Here is a 27313-nt window from a genome sequence, read left to right as displayed (position 1 = left end):
AAGGGGCGTGTCTACTCATGAGCCGAGCGACAGAAACATAGAGATGACAGATAAAAACAAAAGAGGAAAACCTCTGCGGAATGTGTAAATATCGGATCAGCTTTCAAGCGCTGGAGAGAACTCAAGGAGCGGAAGCACTGCGATCAGACGCCGAGGTTGCTTTGGTTCTTCCCGAAATGTGAGTAACACCGTGTCTACAACGGACAACAGCTAAAGTCTGCCTACACTGGATGCAATAAAGCGACCGTTGAAAATCATTTGAAATTTGTGTCAGCACGTCATAAATAGAATGCGGCAATATTTTTCTGTCGGGGATTTGTCGCGCCGCGCAGCGCAGCATCCAGTGTAGACAGCATCACTGATTATAATGACTTTTATAGTATTTTGTCGCACCGGTATCACTGTTTAACATTGGTTTTGCTTTGTTTCACAGAACTAATCATTGCCTCGTTTGCGTATGCTATGTATGTGCGGGGCGGAGCTATCAAAATAGGGGCGAGACCCTTTTGGTGTAGGGGTGTGTTTGTTTTGGTGATTTCAAATATCAAGGTTGGCTTCCAGAAATCACTTACCCCACTTTTAATGTATACATAATAAATATACACATCACACACACACATTATGTAAACAAAATCTTTTATTTTGGATTAATCGTTTGACAGCTCTAGTTGCGGCATTGCATTTAGATCTGCTCATGTTTTGTCATATTTCTTTGTGCATGTTTTTACAGCACTGCGCATTATAACCAGTCACAATTCTGTTGAGCTTAAGAGTGCAATAACCAATCAGAAGCGATCAGATTATTCATCGCTGAAACGCTGGAGTTTTGTTCAATGTGTGCGCTTGCTGACTGAATTCTGCACTCTCGCAAATTCTCTCATCATAAACAAAAACGTGCAGATCTATGTATGATGTAAAGTAAGAGACATAATTCACAGTGTAGACCGTGATTTTTTTTTTTAAGTGCTTAAACTCACCCCTGACCAAAGTTAGTGATAATTTTCTTTATTTGATTTCTATATTAAACTCTGTTCATGTTAAATACAAATGCAGTTGTGTTAAAAATATGCTCCAGAGCAGGCTAACAACCAGGCTAAGCTGAGCCAGCTTACATTTGATTTACAGTTACTGCTATCATAAAAATACACTTATATGTAGGATTAAAATTCTACGTGTCACATTTAATCTCCAACAACAAATATTTTCACAGAATGTGTATTTTATTCAGAATTCTTGAGCTATTATTCCATTCTGCTCCATCTGTGTAGTGCGCAGCAGCGCCAGCCTCGCTCCTGACAGCAAAATGGATATATTTGCATGACTTTCTAACATTTACAGATGAAAAATATAACTTTGACGTGTCAGTTATGCACGGAGGAAAACACAACGTCTCAAATGTATTAAACAGCACAAATATATTCACTGTTTGCCATGGTGGACCGATTTGGTCCATGATCGACATTAAGGGCTGCTTAAGAATAAGCGTGCACATCAAATTATCCTGACTCATTGAACCTGGATCGAATTAGTCAGATTGCGTGAATTTGAATTGTCGTTTATGAAACCTATTTAGTCCCGATTGATTTGTTAGGTTATTTCAAGTCAGGTTTTGGACTTCAATCCCCGCTTTTCTGAGCGTCTTTTATGAAACAGCCCTCAGATTACAATGAACTGTGACAATGTTCGTTTATAGTAACTGTTCTTGTTTTAGCAGAAGCTTTTTCTTTGCTTTTGGTTTCATTTGAGCGTCAGTACCTCATGGGCGAGATGGTGGGTGGATGTAAAAGCATGCTATGCACACATGAAAAGCGGTGCAGCTTGTAGTTTCAGTGGCATCCTCTGTTGAGGTGGCCTCTTTTCCATTTCCTGTCGCACTGACCTGTCAGTTGAAGATCCAATGAAGACTTCAAATTTCGAAGTTTCTCAGAGGTGGAATGTTGCAATGGCTCATTAATGGCATTTCTAGGTTTATCAGCCTGTTGTTGTGCCTGTACAAACACATTGATTACAGGTGTGTAAATGCTTCCAGCCTCTTTCAGGGCAGCTGAGGACATAGACTTCCTGCATTTTACTGCCCTTCTTGAGGTCATTCCACGTGGGCTGCTTGGGATTGCTGATGCTCTGGTTGTTCACAGCTGGCATATAAAAAAATGTCAATAAAAGACACAAGTAAACCACAAATGGTGGTGAAGTACTTTGTTTCTTTACAGTACAAACAGATACTTGTACGTTCTAGGTTTTCTAGTTTTGTTTTCAGTTTCAGTAGAAATGACAGGGCCCCTCAGGGGGATCAAGTTGTGCAAACTTCTTCTAAAATCTCTTTAAGTGAAATTAAAAGTTTAAGGGATTCACCCCCCCCCCCAAAAAAAATCTAAATTCTGTCATTACTTCGCTCATGTTGTTCCAAACCTGTAAGACCTTTGTTCATCCTCAGAGCACAAATTAAGATATGTTTGCTGAAATCTGAGAGCTTTCTGACCCTGCATAGACAGCAATGCAACTGAAATGTTCCCACACTGTAAAAAAAAATCAGTAAAATTTACGGTAAAAAACTGGCAGCTGTGGTTGCCAGAATTCTACCGTTAAAAATACAGTAGCAACGTTTTAGGTTTTACGGTTGTAACTTAAATTTACAGTTCGATACCGTAATTTATTTAATTGATATAATCTTAACATACCAACCTATTAAAGTACTGAAATCTGTATTTTGTTCAATACACTGATGAGGTGATGATGAGAAAATCACATGATGAACCAAAGCCCATCACAAGTAACTTTTAAACAATAGCGTATACAGAAGGTGCACAGTGTCATTCACACAAGCACTAAACACCATCATGGTGAGACTCATTAAACTGAAATATGATATAAACATTCATTTAACAACATTAGATGTAACATACAACCCTAATAAACATAACTGATAAGAAAAAACTAAGAAGAAACATAGTTATTTCAAAGAAAAAACGTCAAATTCAAACAGAATTTGAAATGGAACGCAGGGAATTCTGGGAACGTCAGTTTACGGTTTTTCCCTGTAAATTTTACAGGAACTTTCCGTTAACCATGTAACAGGTTTTTACCGTAGCATTTTCACAGTTTTTTACCGTTAAAATCACGATCATTTTTTACAGTGCAGGCCCAGAAACAATATAAGGACATCGTTAAATTAGTCCATGTGACATGAGTGGTTCAAACTTAATTTTATGAAGCTATGAGAATACTTTTTGTGCACAAACAAATAAAAAATAATGAATTTATTCAACAATTGCTTCTCTTCCGTGTCAGAATTTGACGCACAAGATGCCCGCACTTACCTGGTATGGGGGAATTATTTCGGTCTCTCCATAGATAAGCAGTTTCCTAAATCTCACATACAGGAAGTGGACTATGGTTGGATGATGTATATTTACATTAGACACCCCTTCCCATCTTACTGATTGATTTTTTTTATTTTAATAAATGTATCAGGTAATTTAAGAATTAGTTTCACATGTGAGAATAGCATGTCACGCAGTAGGACAAGAGAATCCCTATATCACCTAACAGGTGTCAGATTGGCTTCACACTCCCCCTCCGTATCATCCTGCTTCTTTGTTTTCAAGTGTTGTTGGCATTGAAGACTCTGGGCACTTGCTAGACCTCGCAAGCTCAGAGGCTTCTGAGCGGTTTTGTCTGGAAGACACCACACCCCTTTTGTGTGCACTTTATTTAACCATGGCAAGTGTCCAAGAATTTATAAATTGCAGACGCTTTCTTTTGAGCATATAATTGTTGCTAGGGCTTTATGCTCTTCCTGATTTCTCGGTAACAGCAGATTACTAATTTTACTATATAAAGGTGATCTAAAAGTGCATCCCAGCTCGATATGCAGAGACTATAAGTAATCCATTCCTGGGTTTAACAAGATTTATTTATTTTTATTGGGCTGGTAGTTATATTTAGTTCAATTCATGTTTTAAATTCAATTTATGATTTTCAGGCAGGGCTTACAGTAGAATTTAAGAACAGAAATTGAATAATCAAATGCAGAATAACACTGCATAGTTATATAAATTAAAACAGATTCTTGTTAAAGTTATTAAAAATGTTCAGCCAAGAGCAGTGAGTGATTTTCTCTTTTTCTTTTGTGGTTAAATTAACTTTACTGGCTGTATTTATGATGATGCTCGCCAAGACGTGCATTTTGACAATTTTGTAAGCATTTGTCAATTCAAGCGCAAAAAGTTGCAAATGAGAACTCCATACAGTTTTTACACCCTAAGAAGTTCTTTAGGTGAAAAAGCTCAAGAATTAAGTTTTCTTGCACATCTTGAACTTAAATGGTTTAAAAATCACTTGAATATTTAAATTGGCAAGACCTAAAAATGAGTGCAAATGATGAACCAGCACCAGCCCAATCATCTTAAGCCGTTCAACGTAGTTCAGCGATTCCGCATTTGCTGAAAACCGTTCCAAAGAACAACATCGTAAAGTTGTATGGTTGGAAGTACAGCTCTCAACCTGTGATTAGATGTATGGAATGTGGACTTAAACAAGCAACTAGCATGCACTACATTCTATATCTTTCATTCTATTTAGTGCACATGCTCATAAAACATAGGAGAGAATTCACGAATCAATCATCAAATAAAGCTGACAGCAGCATCTCAGAAAAATTACGTTGTGGAGAAATCTGATGACTAAATGAACTGCATGTATTCGGGAGTAAAGTCTAATTACTACATGTTAACGTTATTTTTAGTGCTGTGAAATGATTAATCGCATACAAAATAAAAGTTTTTGTGGTAACACTTTAGAATAGGGAACACTTATTCACTATTAACTACGACTTTTCCCTCAATAAATGCCTAATTTGCTGCTTATTAATAGTTAGTAAGGTAGTGGTTAAGTTTAGGTATTGGGTAGGATTAGGGATGTAGAATAAGGCATTAATAAGTGCTTAATTACTACTAATAAATGGCTAATATTCTAGTAATATGCATGCTAATAAACTAGTTAAGAGACCATATATATATATATATATATATATATATATATATATATATATATATATATATATATATATATATATATATATATATATATATATATATATATATATAATATATAAAATACACACATTTGCATGCATATATTTCAGAAAAAAATATTTTGTATCTATTAAATATATTTATTTATAATATAAATTATATGAATATAAATATAGACATGTAAATACATGTAAATATTTTCAAAATATATACTATATGTGTGTGTATTTATACATGCATAATAAAAATACACAGAACACACACATATATTATGCAAACAAAAACTTATTTTGGATGCGATTAATCGTTTGACCGCACTAGTTATTTTAAATAATTTTATTGGAAGCTTTAGTTTTATCAGTTGAAAAAACAAACAAACTACATTACATTGTTTTGCCTTTCTGTAATTGTTCTTTTATCACACAATTTGTTCTTCGCTCATTTTTTCTCCTTGCTGTTTGCTGTTCGGATCAGCATTTTCCTTGAATTGTTTACTTTTTCTCACATGACTATTCTCTGAAAAAGTGTTTCTGCTCCCCGCACACATTTTTCCTTTTTTGTTTACCTAACCTAGATTGCAAGCTTTGAACATCGATTTGTTCTTTAGCGAGGATCTGAAGAGCACCACACAGAGCATTTACTTTCTTTATTTTTCTAAGCAAGTAACCAACAGCTGCGGAAATCTCAGAAATGTGGAGGAATAAAAGCACACAGAAGTCTGAGTCTGGCTACTTTAATCTGTCAGATGTGTACAAACAATATGTTACCATTAGCTTCGCTGCAGCTGTAATGTTCTAAATGAAGGCTAATCGCATAAAACGGACAAGGAAATGGCAGCGTCCATCGACTCCCTAACCATTCGTCTGCTTTAACTGTGAGGACGTGTCAGGTGTTAATCGAATTGGCTTCTCTGCACCCAATCCATGAATTCTTTTATTGCTGCCCTGTGGTGGAGAAAAGCAGCATCATTTGAACATTCACCCTGATTTTCTGCAAGCTGCAATAATAGAAGTGTCACCACAACCTACAGAAAAGTCCTTGAAAATGTCAGCGCTTGAATTTTAATGGGGAATGTGAGGAAACGCTTGCGCTTAGGTGCTCTGCCTTGCTAGGTGTAACCAACCCTGAGGTTTCAGAAAGGTGTTATGGAGGTAAAATACCGGTGTCTGAGTCACGACTAGCTGTCGGCTGGCCCGCCGCACTGCCCTTGGCCTGCTTCGTGCCGTACTGCAGAAATTTGTCTCTGTGTCAAGACTGTAAAATGGAAGCAGAAGCCATTTTGCAAAGAAGCCTGTGCTGTCTCTGCCTTTTGATTATGTTACTGTTTTCATTCATTTTATCATTCTGACGTGATTCTACAGATGTGCTAAAAGATTAATGACTCACATGGAACTGTGGACTTTTTGTAGTAATAGCGGTGCAGTGCAGTGATAGGCTACTGATGACATAAGCAAAGACCCGCTGCTGTATTCAGTATGCTGCTTTGCAATAAAATGCAGTGGAGTAAGTCTCTTCTGTTCTAACCCATTGGTGACCAGAAGTTTCAGAGAAATGTATTGCGCATAATTTTTGACAATATTTTCAATGAAAATACATGTTCTGAAGTATATTTTTCAGATAAAGATTCAAAAATGGCACGGTGAACTAAACTCAGAGAGCCAGATTGACTAACAGCTTGCGCTAGCACAAACCATCTTTTGTAGTGGTCGACCGATATATAGCCAAGGCCGATATTTGGTATTTTTCAAATATCGGCATCGGCCGATAAGTTTTTCTGTTTGGCCGATGTTTTCAAGGCAAAACTTTTATTTTGACGGCACTGAGAATGGCAGCGCACACAGTGCTCACATTCTCCCTCTTGTTCGCTGTTGTCGTTAACAGCTCTGTCTAATACGGATAGAAGTCTGACAGATAAAACTGTTAAACAAAGGAATTAAAATGTAAACAAAAAGTATTGTAATGATTGCTTTTATATTATTGGTAACAGAAAGGCAAACATTATAATACTTTCTCGTTTGCAGTCAGCATTCAGCAAATATGCATTTATATATTGTAAACAAATCTTTGAATGACTTTATTTAATTTCACAAACCTGGCAGACTTCGTCGTATCCATCGGTGAGACCGTGTGCATTTGTATCCTGCATAATCGCGTGTTCTCTGTGTGGCGGTCGGTCCGTGCGAATTAAATGCGGACAGGAGGAGAGTTCAGCTTCACTAGAGACTCGCGATTGACAAACTTTAAACTCGTGATTTTCAAATTATGCATTTGCCCACTGTTATATTCGTGTAATTTTCATTGTGTGCTGTATGTAAAATGAGTGTTACCTTGGCTTTATTTGAAAAATATGATTCCCAATGCACACAAACTTCCCAGAATACTGAGTGCTCTGTTGATTACCGTGTTTAATCATTTTTAATTATCTTTATTAAATATGTATTTATTTGTGATCTAAAGTATAAGTATGTTTATTTTACACATTTATTTTTTAATCCATTTTCAAATTATCTTAAATTTCTTAAATATTAATTAAAATAAAATTATATCGGCCATCGACCACTCTGCTTTCCAAGATATCGGCACCGGCTGTCAAAAAACCCATATCGGTCGACCACTAGTCTTTTGGTGTTAAAATATTACGCCGTGAACATTTAGTGCTGAAAAGACTATTATTTTTGTGTCTGTCCTTATTTAATATGCATTTGTAGGAGTTTCCCTTTTAGGCGCAAAATTTATAGTAGGAGAGTATTAAAATGAAACATGCAACATGATTTACAAACGTTTCTGATCATTAAATTACTGGTATTTCCGTCATTATTTAATGCCCAAAAAAGCATGTCTTTAACTATTTTGCGCTTGGAATTTGTTGTTGATAAGAGGAGGCACCACAGAGAACAGAGAGCGCGTGTGGTAGAACGGAGAGGACTTTTTCCAGACGTATCCTTACGCTAATTTGCGCTGCACTTGGTATATTGTGTTGGTCATTATGGAAATGAGATGTTGCGTCTGTGTTCTTTCATTTGTGCATTGTCAGTAAGTCACCCGCAGAAATTTCCACGCCATCTGCGTTGTTTTGGAACTGCGCTCTCACGCTAATTTGATTTCGACTAGCAATAGCAAGTTAGCTTTGAAAGCACCCTCCATGCTAATTACTCTCCAAAGCCACACCTCCTCAAAATGTGCACAGACAGACAAGATGGTAACCAGCAACACAATGAGAGATGGCTTTGGTGGAGGATTGAATGACCTCATGTCTCATTCACCAGTGAGAAAACCTTACAGTACAAAGCGCATAATATTACAATAATAAAGCTGCAGTAGCGTAACGGAACGCGCTGATGATGTACAGGGTGTGCGGAGGTATGCAAATATATAATTTTGCAGACAGGTAGGACAGCCTTTTCTTAGCCCTCGGACCAAGGGATGTGAGTGGACGAACATGTTATGGTGCTACGACTTCCACAGATGATATAAATACATATAGACCGCTATAGTGATTGCTATCAGGATGTGAAGATACTTTCAACCAATAAAATCTTTTTTTTTTTTCTTTGCACCATCAGTGGTTAGCACAGGGGATGCATCTGATTCAATTTGATGAGCGCATGACTGATTGCCCACTTAATGTAGTCCAAAGATCTTTCACATAGCATTATATATGCGAAGGACACCATGTCGGTGAATGCCATTGCTTAAAGAGATTGATTGCATCCAGAGAGGGCCTAAAATAGTTTAGCAAGTGCAAGGTCAGATGGTACTCAGCGATGAGTCCAAATTATATTCATGAAAATAAAGACTGTGAAGAAAACAGAAGGCTCATTCTTCAGCGTTCCAGACGCAAATTGGATGCACAAAAGGGACACTGTGGGGTTTGTTGTCATGCCCTCTGCATTTAAATTCTCGATCAAGAGTTTTGGAGGTCTAATAGATGCATTTATTAAACTTTACAAAACAGATAGTGAGTCACTTAAGGTAATGCATGATCGTTTTAGGCCACACTCTTAAGTAATGAGTGACAAATGGTTTCATCTTTAGCTGTGATAGCAGCATGAAGGCTCAGTGTTTTGTTGGCAGTGTCTCTGGAAATGAGTGGTAATGAGAAACAAGGAAAGTTTGGCTAATCACGTTTTGTTGGCTAAAGAGAATGAACATAAAACGTGCAAACTTCAACATGAAAGGAAGTGGAAGTTCTTTTCTCTTGAGAGTTCTGTATTGGCTGCTATTAATGTGAATTTGTTCAGCTAGCTATACGGTATTGAAGCATGATATATTGCCACTATATCCAGCATTCTTGTAGCTCAGTAGAGCATGGTGCTTGCAATGGCAAGTGGTTCAAGGTTAGGTAAACCTTGAATGCAATGCAAGTCACTTTGGATGAAACCATCTACCAAATGCATATATGTAAATGCGCTGTAAATAATAGATTATCAACTGAAATTATAGTTAGTAATATATTGCATCAGTCAATATTGGATGTATATCAAACAATATTTTACATTTATTTGTGTATGCAATTTTTTCCAGTATTTTTTCATTTAAATGCATCATGTAACACTCACTTCAAGTTAATCTTTAAACACAAATAATTTAATTACAGGTGCATCTAAAAAACAAACTAATATTGTGAAAGTTATTTTCTTCTCAGTAGTGCCTCAGCAGTGTCACAGGCTGATCGCTTCCATGCCACGCGTCCCTGGTGCTGTCATTTGTGCTAAAGGAGCCCCGGGCCAAGAGTTGAGTCCAGAAATAAACATGCTTTAAAGAATTTGAAACGTTTCTGTTTTGCAAATCTTTTTTTTTTTGTTTGTTTTTTCTCTCGATTGATCTTAGGAAATATTTGAATATTTTGAGATACTGGATTTTTGACTTTCATGAGCTGTAAGCTCTAATCATCAAAATTAAAACAAAATTTAAAATTAAATTTAAAATAACCTTTTCAATTAATTAATTATTTTTTTTTATATTATACATTTGTACGATGTTAGCAGATTTGAGCTTTTAGTGTTTTATTAATTTATTTAGACAGAATATTTTAGAATTGTAAAATTGACATTAATTGTTAATAATAATAATTAGCTTGTTAATATTGGCCTGTAATTATAATAATGGCACTACAGTATAGTAGCGATCTTTAAATTAACATACCAAACTGAGCAGATATATACTGGTGTAAGAGAATAAAAATTTATTTAAAATTACGAAATGGTTGATTGTGGAGCTTGAAAAGAACATTAAACTCTTTCTGTGTTACATTTAAAGGTGCCATAGATTGCATTGATATAATATTTTAAATTGTTCTCTGATGTCTATATAGAAGGTATGTGGCTTAGGTAAGGGAATTTTTTTTCCAGAAACAATGTTTCATGTCCATTTACAACCCTAGGATTTCTCCCCTGAATGAAACTGTCTGTTATTTGCTTATGTGGAAGGGACATGAATAATAATGTTGAGCTCTGCTCTGATTGGCTGTTTCACAGAGCGGCTCATTTCAGTAGCTCACAGGAAGGAAACACAGGGACTTTCTTGCACAGTCATATCGTTGGGTAATTATACTGTAAATAAAATGCGGGCATCAGGGAGCCGCTATTAATATGCTGGGCATCGAAACTGTTTTCAAATGCACGATCGCATTTTACTTTCACTTTCGAGTTTCGCAATCGCACATACTCTGTTTATACTATGGAGCGGCAGTACACATTTTACAAGATCAGATGCTTGTCGGTGGTGCTCAAGATCTGTAAATCATTCGCCATCATCCTCCGTCATCTCTTCTTACTCTGTTTATGTGGTAAGTGAAATCGAATGTACTGTAACAGGCTACCGCTAGCAAGCAGTTAACCATGTCCCTTTAGTGACTTGCGCTATTTTATTAGAACGTGTAATTTGCTTTCCGTGCCTTTCTGAATACAGACACCAATGCATCCCTGCATTTCACATCCCCTGCATAGCCTAGAACATAACATTTATTTCCATGATCTGCCATTTTCGCGGTTGTCCTCGCTTGTTTCTTCACAATACCTGCAGAACTTCTGATGGTTCGGCTAGCAGCTGGCCTAGAAAATGGGTGGGTTTATGCAAATGTTGTGGGCGTAACTATTACTGATCCCGACTGTTACGTAACAGTCTGTGTTATGTTCTGATTCGCCTGTTTTCCAGTGGTCTTTTTTTATTCATGAGATTTACATAAGGAGGAGGAAACAATGGTGTTTGAGGCTCACTGTATGTCATTTCCATGTACAGAACTGTTATTATTCAACTATGCCAAGGTAAATACAGTTTTCCATTCTATGGCACATTTAAAAAGTAACAGAGCACAGGTTTGGAACGATATGAGGGTATATAGTAAATAATGACAATATTTTTATTGTGGGTGAACTATTCCTTAAATTATTCTTAACAGTACTTTTATTTCCAGTCCAGAACTTATTATTTGTTAAGTCAATGCATAACATTAGTGAGAGTTGACAGAAGCACCATTTATGACACTATGATCCATTGCCAAAAGAAAAAAATGGGGACCACAAGAGTGCAAAGAGAAAAAATTAAAGAAAAATCCACTTTTTCTGACCTGGATGAATCGGATAATCCCATGATCCATGCAAACTCCTTTTTATTTTTCATGTGTTGCGGGATCGGCTGAGCTCAAGCTTTGCAAGTGCAGCCATAATGGCATTTTAGATTATTATATAAGCACCTCAGAGTTGGAGTGAATTTTAAGGGAGGAAGAGAGGACAGGGCTCTGCAGCTGAAGAAAACAGACTCTCTGATATGTATGTAACATTCTAGACTCCAGTGAACAGTGTATTCAGGTCTCGACATTTCTGTTAAGGAGCACTGATGCCAGTTTTTAGAGTTCAGTTTTTGAAATTTGTGTTTCACAATACAACATGTACATGTTGTTTATATTTTCTGGGATTTTGTGTAATATTCAATTCACAGCAGTGACAAATGATCTTTTCCACTATGAGGCCAAATTTGCTAAATTAAATAATTTTTACTTTCATAGTTTACTTTGATGCATTTGACAAAATTACAGACTGTCGAAATGCATGTAGTATTGCCATCGGACACAATTCACAAAAACCGTAAGCGTTTTTGTGATATCTTTTAATGGCCCAGAACTTCATAGGTTTCCGAATCCACAAGCATCAAATTTATGTATATCTAAGCGTTCATAAAATATAGGAAAAACTGGGTATTGCTTGATACCACATCGATCCTAACAAGACCAATCTCATGATTTTTGGCCAAATGTTTGGAAGATATGAGCAAAAAATTACTCCTGACCAGTAGTTGGCGCTATGCAGAAACGACGCACGTACCCTCAAACAACTTTTTCCCAGCATTGTCTGAATATGGTCTGATCCAATTTAGGTCAAAATCAAACTCAATTTCCTAGCACTATTTATGCAATGTAATAAATACACACATTGCCTCTGAACAGAATATAAATATACCTAAATGCCACTTCAGATGTAGCCTCTGAAAACAATGTTATGTCTACATTGTTGCCTTAGAAGTTTATAAAAAATATTTTATATATTGTTAAATACATTTATTTCTGAAGCTACTCATATTCATTCATTCATTTAATACTTTTCTTATTTAACATAATTCTTTTAAATTATATTTGTGAATAATGCAATTAGTTTTAATCAATTATTCTGCTCAGCAACAGACCTAACGCCAACAAATTATTTATTTCAGCACCCAACCCTAAAGGAAATCATCTGTTATTTATTTATACAGGTTTAAAAAAAAAAAAGAAAAGAAAAAGGTCTTAAGCCTTATGACTACACTGTGCAGGTAATTGGAGAAGTCGGGGGCTCAAGAGTCAAACTGGTTTTAAAAGTTAAAAAAGTGACATGCTGCTTTAAAAGCACAGTGTTGAAGATACTGGGGAAAAGACAGCTGAACGAAGGAGTTTTTTATTCTAATTGTACTACATTAATTCATGAGTTTTGATTGAGGTGTCAGATGTCACCCCAATAATATTCCACATTCCCACGCAGTCATTTTCACTTGCAAATGCGAACTGCATCTTTGCACTTTACAGCAATCAGAGCTGTGGTTAATGGGACGTATCAGGGATTTTGTGTAGCAACATGACTGTTTTGAAACTAACCTTTCCTGTTGGACGAGCAGTCTGAGCGATAACAACCCCTCCACTTGACCAAAAATTCACATGTAACATTAGCATATTTTATTTACCACTTATCCACTTGCTGAAGATGATATAATATATAAAAAGGTCCTGCAGAAAGACTCTTAAATTGTTAGGGGTTTTTAAAATTGCAGTTTTGGTTCTAATAGCTGTGAAATGTTCCGATATTGATTTAGCTAAATTGTTGTTTAAGGCGCTGTTTGGATCAGACACTTTGCCTCAGGCAAAAGGCTAATGTGATTATAATTTATTAAACACATGGCTTTTACTTGTGTCTGATACGTCAGAGAATTGAGTTTGGAGCGGCACGTTTCTGTGAATGCACCAACTGTATGCCACATGTCTGGTCCAATTTCCCAAAGATTCATTTGGTAGTTTTGGAACATGATTAGCTTGAGAGAAATGTTTTAAAATATTCCTCTTGAGGAATCTCAGCATGTGTCACCGAAGAACGTGTATGTTCTGCTGCGTGTGAGCTTGGTTCTGGGAGAAGAGTATTTTTTAATATCTTGCTGCGAGGAACGTCTCCCAAAAATCAATAGTAAAAGAAGGGAAAATGGCCTCATGTAGATAATGGGGATTACATGCAGGTTCGGGTGTGCCATGGACTTTACAAATGAAAGGTACTTTATTTAATTTGACTGATTTAATTTTCAGTTTAGATAAGTATGACAAAGGTGTGGAAATAGCTGGAAAAAAGGCATAGGCGTGGGTTGACAGTACAGATTAATTGATTTTTATCAATCTTCAGTTCGATGAACCAATATTGATTTTTAAATCCATCTTTAAATGACATTGAATTCTTAGATCAGTAAAGTCTGGCCTGTTTCCTGTTGAGGCGCGAGCTAAATATTGTTTGTAGTTTGCGTCCCATCCAATAATTGCAATAAGCTTTGTCTTTTGTTACTTTTGATGTCTTGAGTATCAGCCTTCAGTTTTACCAAATTCAAGCAATACACGTGGTTTTGATGCTTTTTAATGTGAGATGACCGTTTGTGTCAATAGAGTTCTTGTTTAATACTGCCTATACAAAAAAAATTATGTAAATGAACACAAATAGGTATGTTGAAGTAAATATTACAACTTACTTGAAATGAGTCATATCTTGTTAGCAGGTGAGTTTTTGTAATCAAGCTGTAAATATAAAAATGTTAATATTATTTAATATAGTGTATTTAGGGTACATAAAATCAATGCATGATTTCAACAGCAAATTAAATGAACTAGTGAGAGTGTGAAAAATGACTAAAGTAATGCCAAAAATGCCCATAAACTTCCTATTGAAGAAACACACAAACTGCTATTTGAACACAATGACGCATTTCAGTCTGGGAAGTGCTTTGCGGAGGCACAAATGAATTAGCATTATTTTCATCGTCAGTGCTGCCAAAACACTTCAGTAGTTCATAGTTAAAGTTTTGAAGTGTTTAGTTAGCACAGGCCTGGGTTATGATCATTTCACTTTTCTGCTCGGCCTGCAAATAAATAGGTGGCAACTAATTGCTGATGTCATTGAACTGCATTCTCATGATGTGGAGCTGTGTGTGTTTGAGCCGGGAAGATCTCCGATTCTCAAAGGACTGTTGTGCAAGCTGAGAGTTGAAGGAAGTATGTCAAGAAAAAGACAGACAGACAGACAGACATGCACCACTTGCTGGACGGAGCTCAATTCAACATCCCAATAATCCTGCGGGGGAAAAACAACCAACCCTGCAGGCACAACCTCGGTTTGGCAACGTCTGATTATCGTTTCTTGATTGTGCGGCAGCACAATATCACCATGTGCAAACCAGGAAAAATATATTAATGACAGATCTGTTGCAAACACATGAGATGCTAACTTGGGTTGACAGGAAACTTTAATCACAGACCTGCTTAAGTATCATTAAGTATCTTAAATATGATATTAGTACTGTACATAAAGTGTCAGTTATACTAGTGCTGTTTTCATAATACTACCTTTTGTAAGATGCTCTTCTTGTTAATTTGAATATAATTTTGTTTCTGTCAGTGTGTAAGCTGCAGTAAATCAAAACAATGAATTGCAATTCAAAATAATGAATTATGGGATTTATTAACATTAATGGATAATGGAAAATAAAGTAGATTATTCACCCAGTAGAAAAAAAGCTGCTTAAGTTAACCACTGCACATTTTTACTTTGAACAGTTAAAGCTACAGTTTTGGAGAGACGATTTTGACTATATAAGATTTATTAGGGCGCTTTGCATAATATCAATTCCTAGCCAAAGAAAAAGGTTTAAAGGAAATTATCGAACAATAAAGTAGTAAACCTTTTTGAGGTTAAAGGAGCAAAACTGCACACTCCCTTAAGCACTGTTCATTTGTTACCAGTGTTTCAGCAAAACAAGTAGCCTTTGTCAAGGTATGATTTCTTACAAAATCATAAAGGAAACGATTGCTCCTCCTACTACTCATTTTACCTTAATTGCAGTCCCAGAGTAAGTGATTTCGGCTGACATCAAATGTCCAGCCTAACTTGCCTGTTTATAACCGGTGTCATCTTTCTAGTGACCCTTCTCGTCGAACCACAGACCTAACTTTAGGTCAGACTTGTTTGGCTTGAGAATACAAGCATTCATGAGAGCTAAACGTGGGGCCTAGTATTACAGTATTCTGAAACCTGAAACCCTTATTGCAGTCGGTGTAGTTCTTTACATGGGTGGGAAGGTATTACTCATTTGTAACAGCGTATTTCTCTGCTCTGAATAGCCTGTCGATCAGCTGACAAATGGCTTAATGTGTTCATGCAGATGGGAGCTAAATATGGTCGCGTGTGGCATGTTGGCTAACCTGCGAGACAGTTCTGGTTACATGAGAAGGTGTCAGGGATTTGTAATACCAAAACGCAGATCATCAAAGAGGTAAACCAGCACAAATGAAGCTGTATCGGGAGAGGGAAATTGCTCCAGCAGTTGTTGATGACCAGCGACTTCGTGGCACTATGCCACCAATGATTATTAGCTGTCGTGAGCATCTCCTGTCAGCTAATTAGCAGTGTTTTTAAAGTGCTTGAAGACAAACCATGTGCTAATTCATCAGGCAAACAGTATTGTTGGGCATTGTCTCCTTACAACTGTGGAGTGGTATAACCAATTCCTGCAACCTGCATGGCGGGACTTTTCGACATTGGTTTCTATTACAGCATGTAGGGCTGGACGATATGGCCAAAACTCATATCATGATATATTTCTATATATATTTCAGTCGATACAATATAATTCCGATATTGATATGAACAATATTAAAAAAGCCTTAAAAAACTGAGCGACGACAACAACACATGTTGCTGACCTTATTGAAAATGCACATTGATTCTCTGCCAGCAGGAGGCGCTTTTGGAGCGGCAGAAACAGTGGTTTCCCTGGTAACGGCTGTACACAAAGCATGAACACTGAAAACACCCACGCCACGTTTTGATTTTCAGTGCTCGTTTATTCAAAGATGTTAAACTGTCAAAGCCTTTTGGAAAATCTATTTGACATATTGGAAATGAAAAATCATGTCGCAGTTATTGAAAAAAAAATGTTGCAATAAATATTGATATTGAATTGCTTTCTAGCCCTTACAGTATGCTTTTGCAGCGTTGCACAGTTTAGCCAATTGCAGGCTTATGTTGATTTTTTTAACGCAATGGCCAGTCATATTCATGGATCAGTATACTAAATGAGGTAAGGGATTTATATTCAAGCCATTTTAAGACATAAATGTTATTTTTATGGGAAAAATAGGCCCTGGTACTTTTTTTGGTACCGCCTCGGTTGAGGTTCCAAGTGAACCATACCGTTACCAAAACGTGACGTGTAAACTCTGCTGATTCCTGATTGGCCGGAGAAAATAGTCACTGCCTGCATCATTGAACTTGCGGCACGAGACACGACAGACGTCAGACACGATGATTTAAATCAGCACAGCCAGCGAAGGTTCGAACGCAGCTGTTTTGAATGAGCGCACCTTTTGAGGAAGTACAGATGTTCCTCTCATTGATAGCCGAGGAGCGGATCCAGTGAGAGCTTGGAGAGACGTGGAATGAAAACATTTTTCTGGAGTCACGGCAGTAGAGGCGGTGCAACTATAACGACGTGAATCCCGCCGACTCTAAAGCGGTACTAAACTGCAGTGGAAACACAAACCGAGCCGAACAGAGCTGTGCTGAGCCGTGTCGTACCACGCAGTGGAAAAGCGCCATAAGTACGCATGATACAGTGGTACCATTTCAGTTGTCAGCTGTTATTACTTGTTTATTATTATTATTATATTGTGTATTCGTTATTATAATGGTTGATGGTTTTCAAGTGATCCTGAATCTTTTGATTAGAGTTGTAGTTTAGTTCTACTGGACAGTGGGTGACTACATTGGTAAATCAACTTGTATGATTCATTTTAATACTCCGAGATTTTTTATTTTTTTTTGTCTGAAAGGAAAACTTCTACAAGTAGGATTATCAACTATAAAACGGGAGGATACAACTCCTTTCATCTCGTTTTGTCCAATTTGTCTACTTTGGTGCAAATTTCACTTTGTAAAAGCAAACTACTTTAAATACTGAGTGAATGTTTACATGGCAACAATGTATTGATGTTTTTCCTTTTTTAGTGAATAGTTTTTTGTTTTTTTTTGTGTACAGACAGCAACATTGTAGAAACGGCCCCCTTTCACACGGATCAATAAAAACAACAAAAAAGCTGTACTATTCACGCCTGACCAGTAGTTGGCGATGTTACTTTTTTAAATGTTTTTGTTATTTACACTGAGATTATAATTGTATTGATTTCAAATGTTTATATTTTCAGGCCCCTAAAACACCCAAAATGCATAAAAAACATTGTTTTTTAGTTGAAAAAGGTGTCGTGTAAACGTTTGCTCATTTAAATACTCTGTTGGGACATCAGGATTTTAAATGTGTGCGATTGTATACAAGTTATGTATTTATTTCTGTGTTCTAGCTCTTTGGCCAGGCCTGAATTGAGCAGCTCCAGTCCGTCGGGATCAGTCAAGCCCGGTGGAAACGCCCATAAGATCTGCCTGGTGTGCTCCGATGAAGCCTCTGGATGTCATTATGGGGTGCTCACTTGTGGCAGCTGCAAGGTTTTCTTCAAAAGAGCCGTGGAGGGTAAGCCTGCAGGACACACATATACTCCTTCTTGTTGCTGTTTTGACAGTAGGGCTGACTCAGTGGAAAGCACTGGGCTAAAAAATGCTTTGAATCTCATTTTATTAGGCAGTGAATAACAAAGGAATTACATATACTCTCAAGGTTGTCCAGTCAAATAGATTTTGAATAGCGTTTGATGGCAGATGAGAGGCTGGTATATTGCCACCCAGAACTGAGTTTTTGACTTTAGTCCATGTCTGTTAGGTCATATTAAAAGTGCGATTTATTTTTGGAATGTCTCTAAAAATGTATAGATGAGCCCTTACTATGTCACCAGATATGCATTGCCTCAACCTTCCATTTCAACAGGAAATACATCAAACAGGCAGGAAAACGTATTAGTAATTTGATGGTAGCAAATGAGTTGTTTCAAAGAAAATTGCTGAAATTCAATGAAATTCAAAAAAAAGCATTTATATAAAAATAAACATTTATTTCATGCAATATTTAATAACATAAAATGTACACTGAAATTAATAATTCGGATAATCAGCCAATAATCTTAAAATGGCTATATTGACTTGATTTAATCATATTAACCTATATATTGTTCTGTTATTATTTCTGATATCCCCGATAGTTGGATTTATTATTATGATTATTATGTAAATCACTAAATATGTAATCATAAGTAGCCATTTCCTTGTGTTTAAAAGCATGAGTTGCAGGGGGTCTAAAGGTCAGGGGGATATGATTACAAATACTTCAGTTTTGCGTGTTTCTAGTTAGTTTTTTTCACTACAAATTGCATTACTGTAATAATTTGAATGAAAGCTGAATCACCCCCCCCCCCCTGCAATAATGGCAGCAGAAACTGTCATCATAAGCACTGATAAAGCAATGCTGATCCATGTTATTCAGCATGATTTGAGAATGTTCCCAAAGACTTTTCATGCTTCAGTCAAAGCATGATCATCTGACCTTTAGTGGAATGCATTTCATATGGTCAGCGTCACAAATCAGTGACTTAGAAATAGTGCAGGGAATGAAATATTCCCGATTTGTTTCTTTTCCAAGACATACAGCTTTGTTTAAATGAAACTTTGAATCTCATTCAAAGATCTTCACCTTTTTTTTTCTCACACCGGCCCTTTGGATTGTGACTTCAATCAGTATCCTTTGAATATCGTTTGATCTACTCCATCAGTCACAGTTTTCTGAAACCTTAGCAGACAGATCAGATTGAAAAAGCACATTGTCAGAGTGTGGTCTCCTGCTGAGGTGTGACTTTGAGCTTAGATATTTCCGTATGTTTTGAGTCAGAATGTGTTTAGAAAAAGATCACACAGCAATAAAGTTCATGTGCTTGGCTCCCTGACAACATTTCCTCCTGTTTTAACACATGCTCCACCCGAATACTGAAACAGAGTCCACCTGCATAGTACATACTGTGTACTGCATAGCCACAATATCCACTCATGTGACATGGACCAAACCTGCACAAATTAAAAATTCAAATTGTCAAATTATTTTATAGCAACTGAATTTATCTTATTGAATTTAACTTATCCTGGAAGTTTCATCATTAAGCCTGAAAACATCAACGTCGTCGATGAGATTCTAGGTTGATGATGCCTAGACATACTCGATGGGGGATTCCAAGGCTTGTGTTCATTTTGTAATCACGGAGAAAAGACTCCGTATTGTGAGCATACGTTTATCATTAACCATTTGCAGCAAAGGTCTCTATGGCCTACTCAGGCTCACAATGCTTTTTTGGAAATGCGGCCCACTGGCATAAAGTTGGCTTGACGTTCGATATTCTCAAGTTTAGGGACCATTGGTATACATGTTTTGGTATACACATTAGATTTTTGAGAAAATAAACCGCAATATACCGATATGACAAAGTATACCTCACTTTACAGGGTTTTTTTTGTTACTGTAAGTCATTCTCTTCAAATGCTATTGAACGTGTACACCAATGTTGTGTTTAACTTTGGAGATGGTCCCTAAACTTGCGAATAAAGCCAACTTTAACATCAACTGCCAGCGTTTCCAGAAAGCATCGCGAGCCTGAATGGACTGTAGAGACCTTTAGTGCAACTGGTTTACAATTAACTTGTCATCACAATGCTTTTGGGAGTCTTCATTTTCTCTGTGATTACAAAATGAACACAAGCCTCCACCGAATGTGTCTAAAGGTGTCATCGACGATGTTGATGTTTCCGGGCTTAATGACGAAACTGTCAGGAAAAGTATCTGTAAAATAAATCAACATAATAATATGAATCTTGGAACTCTTCGGTTGATCTGAAACATCCCGTAGAAAACTTTGATCACTGACCCTTCTGCGTGAGCTCTCAACCAATGATGATTCACCTGTCTCCCTCATTTCCATGTTGCTCACAGAAAAGTTAAAAGAAGAAAAAAAATATGGAAATAAATACATGTGGGAATAAATAAATGAATAAGTAAATGAAATGTAAAAAACAAAACAAAATAAATGTAATAAAATTGAGTTCTGAATTTATTTTTGTTACAAATGAACTATATTTGTTTTTATCAAGTCATTTATTTCTGCAGGTTTAGTCCTCCATATCCATTTTCTGTAGAGCACAACAATGACATTCGAGTAAAAATCCAATTTATTTTCGCTACAGAAATTAAATTATGTATAAAGCTTTCAGAGCATGGAGTCTATGCGCTCAGAAGTTCCTGTAGAAGCCATGAATACAAGACCGAGTCAGAGCAATTGCATTAATAGGAAACTATGGGTAACCCATAATCCACACATTTCATTCTAAATATTTTGCCATTGTTTTTTAATCATAATTCAGTGATCCCAAGTCAATAGTTTCATGTTGTACTGTTATTTAATCGTCTTAATCAAAGCAGTGCTTTATGGCATGCATAGTTACTTAGTTGTCTTAAAGGTACAGTAGCACATTCTTTGAAGTGACATTTAAACAAAAGTTGTAAATCTTGTTAACCAACAAGAATGTTGGCTAAAGATGACAAATCAGTTGGTTTATATTTTTTATTTTAAACCTCAGATATGATTTGTGGCATTGCACAGTATTCTAGTGTTTAATGTGGAGAGATTAATTGTGTGCCTGGTTAGAGTACTGTTTAAAGGTCAGAGCGAGGGCTTGTAAAACGGACGTTTTTGTGGCAAGAAGTCTTGAATTGCAGGGGGAAAAAAAGGATATGTCTGCATTATGCAAAAATAACAGATATGAATGTGTCCTGTATAGAGGATTTGGTCACGGGTTAGTTTGGGGATCAGTTCTTACTAACTATTAACTATGACTTTGGCCTCAATAAATTACTAATTTTCTGCTTATTAATAGTAAGGTAGTTGTTACGTTTCAGTATGGGGTTGGATTAAGGGATCTAAAATATGGGTACTAATAAACAGCCTACATGCTAGTAATATGCATGCTAATAAAATATCTAGTTAATAGTGAGAATTGGTCCCTAAATTTAAAGTGTTACCAAGGATTTTCCATATTTTAAAATTCATAGTTGCAGCCGAACTGAAATGAATCGCTTCTGTTAACCAGCTTCACATTTTGTATCAGCATGAACTGAGTGGTGTTTTCAGCACTTGAAACATTTATATCTGTTATTTTTGTTTTTCTTCCCTGATTTCTTCGGTTGTTCTGGCAATGGTGAAGGATGGAGAGCACGACAAAACACAGATGGTAAATAAATTCACCTTCAATAATGCTTTTGCTTCCAGTTTCAGTCACCCCACAATGCACCTGTGTTAAAATGCTTTTGTCTTTAGTAATAATTCATAGCAGTAACACGGATTCAATGAAGATCAATCATTAGAGCAGGAAAATAAATCACCCACAGATGCTGTCAGAAATTAACTCTTTATTAACCCTTGTATTATGTTCCGGGTCAATTTGACCCATTTAGATTTTTGAGCTGTCGGAAATACCAGTTAACCTGTGATGTTATTCTTGATATTTTGTTACTTCTTCTCATTTAGGGCCATGAACATGCATGCAAAGTGAGGATACACTGATGTGTTTTGAAGTTTACACAAATAATTTTCTAACGATTTTAATGTTCGCGGGTCAATTTGACCCACTTTTTTTTTTGTTCCAAGGCAACTGTACAGACCCAAATTAAATATATTTATTGGGTATATATTGTTATGTTGGTGTTTTTCCTACCCTGGAAAGGGAAAAATTTGCTTTTCCTCACTATATTCAGTACTGAAAAGGACTTTCTCAGACAAAGATGGTAAAAGTGAACTATCATTTCTATTTTCAACAGATATGAAATACTACCTAACTTATCTTTTTCTTCAAGAAATTGTGTGACTTTTTCCCATTTAGGGCCATGAACATGCATGCAAAGTGAGGATACACTGATGTGTTTTGAAGTTTACACAAATAATTTTCTGACGATTTTGATGTTCGCGGGTCAATTTGACCCACATGTTTTTTTGATCCAAGGCAACTGTACAGACCCAAATTAAATATATTTATTGGGTATATATTGTTATGTTGGTGTTTTTCCTACCCTGGAAAGGGAAAAATGAGCTTTTCCTCACTATATTCAGTACTGAAAAGGACTTTCTCAGACACAAATGGTAAAAGTGAACTATCATTTCTATTTTCAACAGATATGAAATGCTACCTAACTTATCTTTTTCTTCAAGAAATTTTGTGACTTTTTCTCATTTAGGGCCATGAACATGCATACAAAGTGAGGATACACTGATGTGTTTTGAAGTGTACACAAATCATTTTCTAACGATTTTGATGTTCGCGGGTCAATTTGACCCACTTTTTTTTTTTTTTTGTTCCAAAGGAACTACAGACCCAAATTAAATATATTTCTTGGATATGTGTTGTTATGGTGGAGTTTTTATACCACCCCGAACTTTTCCTCACTATTTTCAGTACTGAAATGGTAAAAATGAGCTATTATGTATCTGAAAAAACTTTGTAAAACTAAGGTCCCGTTTCTACTTTCTCTCAAGTTACATGAAAAACTATTTTAATTAGTTTTATAATCCAGTCTTTTATATAGGTTAGAATGACACACTTGCATTTGTTCAAAGGCAGCTGCACAGACACAAAATAAAAACATTTCTTTTGATGTATGTTTTATGTCTGTTTCTCACTCCCCTGTGAAAGTATTCCCACACTTTTGCTCAGTGTTGCAGCAGACTTTTGACAGAGACAGCAGGAAAAATTATCTCAAAAAGATTAACAATCAAAGAAGTAATTTCAGAGATTATAGAGTCTGAAATTAGCTGCAGTTAGGGATGTATGGGATAAATGGATTGATATCCTGCCTCTAATGTACAATCCTGGACCACACGTCACAGTGGATGAACGCCTTGTTCCATTCAGAGGACGCTGTCCTTTTCGCCAGTACATGCTCAAAAAGCCTGCAAAATATGGCATTAAAATTTGGGCAGCCTACGATGCCAAATCTATGCATACAACATGCAAATTTACACAGGCAAGCCACTAGGTGAAACACCTGAGAGAAACCAGGGGATGCGGGTTGTTCTTCAAATGAGTGAAGGGCTGCAAGGTCACTGCATAACCTGTGACAACTTCTTTACATCCTACAAACTTGGTGAAGAGCTACTCAAGCGAAAGCTGACTAAAGATGCGAGGTGTGCCCCACCAAACATGACACCAAAACCAGCACCATGTGTGTAAAATGCAAGAAGTTCATCTCCAGAAAGCACATGCTTGCTTTGTGCACATCCTGTCAAGAGTGACTTTTTTATATTGTTCCGTCATCCTAAAGAACAAAAGAGCCCGTATAGGGAAGCCAGTTTATGGAAAAAAAAAATTTATTTAATTTCACAGCAATATTAAATTGTTTATTTAGGATGTTTTGAACATAAATGTGGAAAAAAAGAAAAAAAGAAAATGTTGAATAAAAAATTTTAAATGTTAAAAGTTACAGTAGTTTATTTTCAACATTTGTTAAAACAAACATGTTTAAAAAATTGTGGTTAAACATTTTTGAAAATCATACTTTTTGTTATTAATTGTTTGCAATGTCTGGCAAATGCTCATATTAAAATTGTTCTGTTCATACCTGATTCCTCCTTGTTTTTCATAATGTGATATTTAGGGAATTGCATTGAATTCAATTAGGGTCAATTTGACCCGCTCCATCAAAATCGTACCCGAAAATCGAACATAATACAAGGGTTAAAGGGCAGTGTTGCCTGCTGGTCTTGATTTTCAGGGGCATTTACCTTTATTAGAGCATCAAATTAGTTTTTAAATAATTCCGAATTTTTATAAATTTTTATAAAAATTTTTTTTATAATTATCTGTTAAACGTATATAAAATCAATATATTTTTTAATGATAATAATATAGTAACGTTGTCCAATTTTGTTAAACAATTTCATCAACTTATTTAAATTCTCAGTACGAACAATTATGGCCATTATTGATAAAATCAATTTAGCATCAAATTCAAGTAAATCAACGTATAATAGCAATCGTAACAGCACTGGTCTCTGATTAAGTAAATATTTTGGTCATACTTTAGTCACTTTAGTTTGGAAACTAATTCTAAGTATTAATTAACTTTTGCTTATTAATTATTACGTTTTGGTGTGGGGTAGAATTAAGAGATCTAAAATGTGGTTATGCAGAATAAGGCATTAATATGTGCTTTATAAGTACTAATAAACTGCCAATGTGTTAGTAATATGCATGCTAATAAGCAAGTAGTGAGAACTGGTCCCTAAATTAAGCTGGTACCAATAATTTACAAATGTAGGATATTTTTGTCACTTCTGGTGTCCAAGTTAATTTCTGACCCTCTCCACAAGGCAAGCATGCTAACTGCACTAGGTAGTCAATAGTTTGCATTCTGATAATCATCATATTTGCACTTTGCTTGATTTTGCTTGCGCCGCAGTGAGTTGCTGTATGACTGCATTGGTATCGATGGGTTTTGTTGACGTGTCTTTACTGTGACTAATGGGAAGTCACATGAGTCAGAGTGCTTTAAGCCCGTTAAACATGTTTGAGTGTGATTTTATTGTTTTATTCGAACCTTTTAATGAAAAGAAATGGCTTGGAGCAGAAGGATACATTGTCTTTTGTGAACTTTTCCTTGACTTTGCTTCAGCACCGAAAAATAAATTGAGTTGAAAAGCAGACAGAAATGGATTTCAAAGCTCTGTTTGTAAGGGAGCCAGCTACGTTAGCGACGAATGTAAAGTAAAATAAAGTCAGGTTAATTGAGGTATAATCCAATTCCAGGACACCGTCAAAGCAGCTTCAGACAGGAAGTAGCTGATTGACGGTATTCTCTTGTAAAGTATGCCGTTCTCACTGCAAGTGAATCCAGAAGTCACTCCTGATATGTCAAGGTAGTGATGGCCATACATTATTATTATTACATAAAATGTAAAAATAACAATTGGAAAAGATTCTGTATAGGTTTTTAGTTGATTGTCAAACGCTACCTCCTGGCAATGCTTTTGGTTTCTAAAAAACAGAACAAAGAAAAACTGCTTTTAGCTGCACTGATTACTGTATTTGGCTATTGAATGCAAAATAAACAATTCTGCAAGTTGGGTCTCTACAGACTGTTGGATGGCACCAAATGGAGAAATCCTCAAAGGCTGAGTGGTTGGCAGTCGACTGGTTGAGGTGGCGTTTGATTATTCATCCGTTTTGGCTTATCATTCTGTACTAATTCCAAAAATTTCTGGCTTGGAAGGGCTTTTTCAAAGCTTTTTGAAGTTTTGGATTGTCTCGACTTGGAATGAATAAAGATGTGATGGTTCAGTTGGCATGATATGTACTGCATGGAGCTGGAATGGCTTTTTACAGGGATAGTTCACCCAAAAATAAAATGATTACATAACACACGCACACACGTGTTGTATTGGTGTTTTACAGGAACTCTCCATAGGCATGATTGTTGTTATATTTTACAAAACTGCATTTTCTATCGTCTTGCACCACACATGCACCTAAACCTACCCCTCACACAAAACTGTGCGCATTTTTAGATGTTCAAAAAAAACACAATATAGAATGTTGTTTTTTTTCTTTAAGCCTTTTGAATCACAGGGACACAGGCAGTGTCCTCATGAACTACCTACACACACACAGCTAAATAAATACAGTCTACTAACACAGTAGTACATGGATTTAGTTGATACTATGCATCTCTGTCTGGATGTGATGCTGTATCCAAAAATATCAGAGGTGCATTTTATAACTTAAAGTTTGACCATAAACCTGTGAGTAATACTTGTATTTCTCCCAGGGCAGCACAACTATCTCTGCGCAGGAAGGAACGATTGCATCATCGACAAGATACGAAGGAAAAACTGCCCTGCTTGCCGCTTTCGCAAGTGTCTTCAGGCCGGCATGAACTTGGAAGGTGAGGATGTTCTGATAGATTGACGAGCGGTTTGCTTGAGTGATTTATATGACCTTTATATGCCACTGCACTGGGTCGCAAACCAGTGAGCAATTAAGAATGACAATCGAGAGGAAGTTGAGTTTCCAAAAAATAATAATTTACTCTCCATCATGTCCTTCCACGTGTTGTTTGTTCCCTGGGAATTTAGCTTTGAAGAAAAGAACTGTTCGTCAAATCAAACCAAATGTCATCAAATAAATTATATCTTTTTCAAACATCCAATTCCAGTGTTTTTTAATTAATGTGGATTACTGATCCTAACAGATCACTTCCTTGTGCTGTATGCATTTTTTTTTCCAGTCCACATCAGTAGGTGGTGGAAACATGGTGAGACCAAGCACTGTTTGTGCAGATTTTCCTTCACGCATAAAAAAATGATAAAATGGCCAAAAAGCTTGAAGAATATGCAGCAGCGCCTCATTGACAGTGTGCTGATGTACTTCACAGTTATTGGACAGAGTTCATCCATCTCAGTGCAAGGCTTTAAAATTGTGGATGATTTATTTGCGTGAAGCACCAAACAGGGGAAAAAAAACACCTTGATGCAG

At 36.4% G+C, this 27313-nt stretch overlaps 1 protein-coding gene across 2 annotated transcripts in view; it reads left to right on the top strand.

Moving 5' to 3' along the window:
- Positions 1-27313, top strand: part of LOC306856156 (glucocorticoid receptor-like) — a 66703-nt gene that overhangs the window by 20684 nt on the left and 18706 nt on the right. The window contains exons 3-5 of one of the 2 annotated variants that reach the window (XM_079395205.1): positions 18166-18332; positions 21995-22021; positions 26607-26723. In XM_079395205.1, the coding sequence (XP_079251331.1) occupies positions 18166-18332; positions 21995-22021; positions 26607-26723 (311 nt within the window). The remainder of the gene's footprint in view (positions 1-18165; positions 18333-21994; positions 22022-26606; positions 26724-27313) is intronic. The other variant, XM_079395206.1, reaches the window with a different exon arrangement.

The sequence above is a fragment of the Barbus barbus genome (assembly GCF_936440315.1).
Source record: "Barbus barbus genome assembly, chromosome: 36".
NCBI lineage: Eukaryota > Metazoa > Chordata > Actinopteri > Cypriniformes > Cyprinidae > Barbus > Barbus barbus.
Note: the sequence above shows the minus strand (reverse complement) of the source record. Positions and strands in the feature narration are given on the sequence as shown.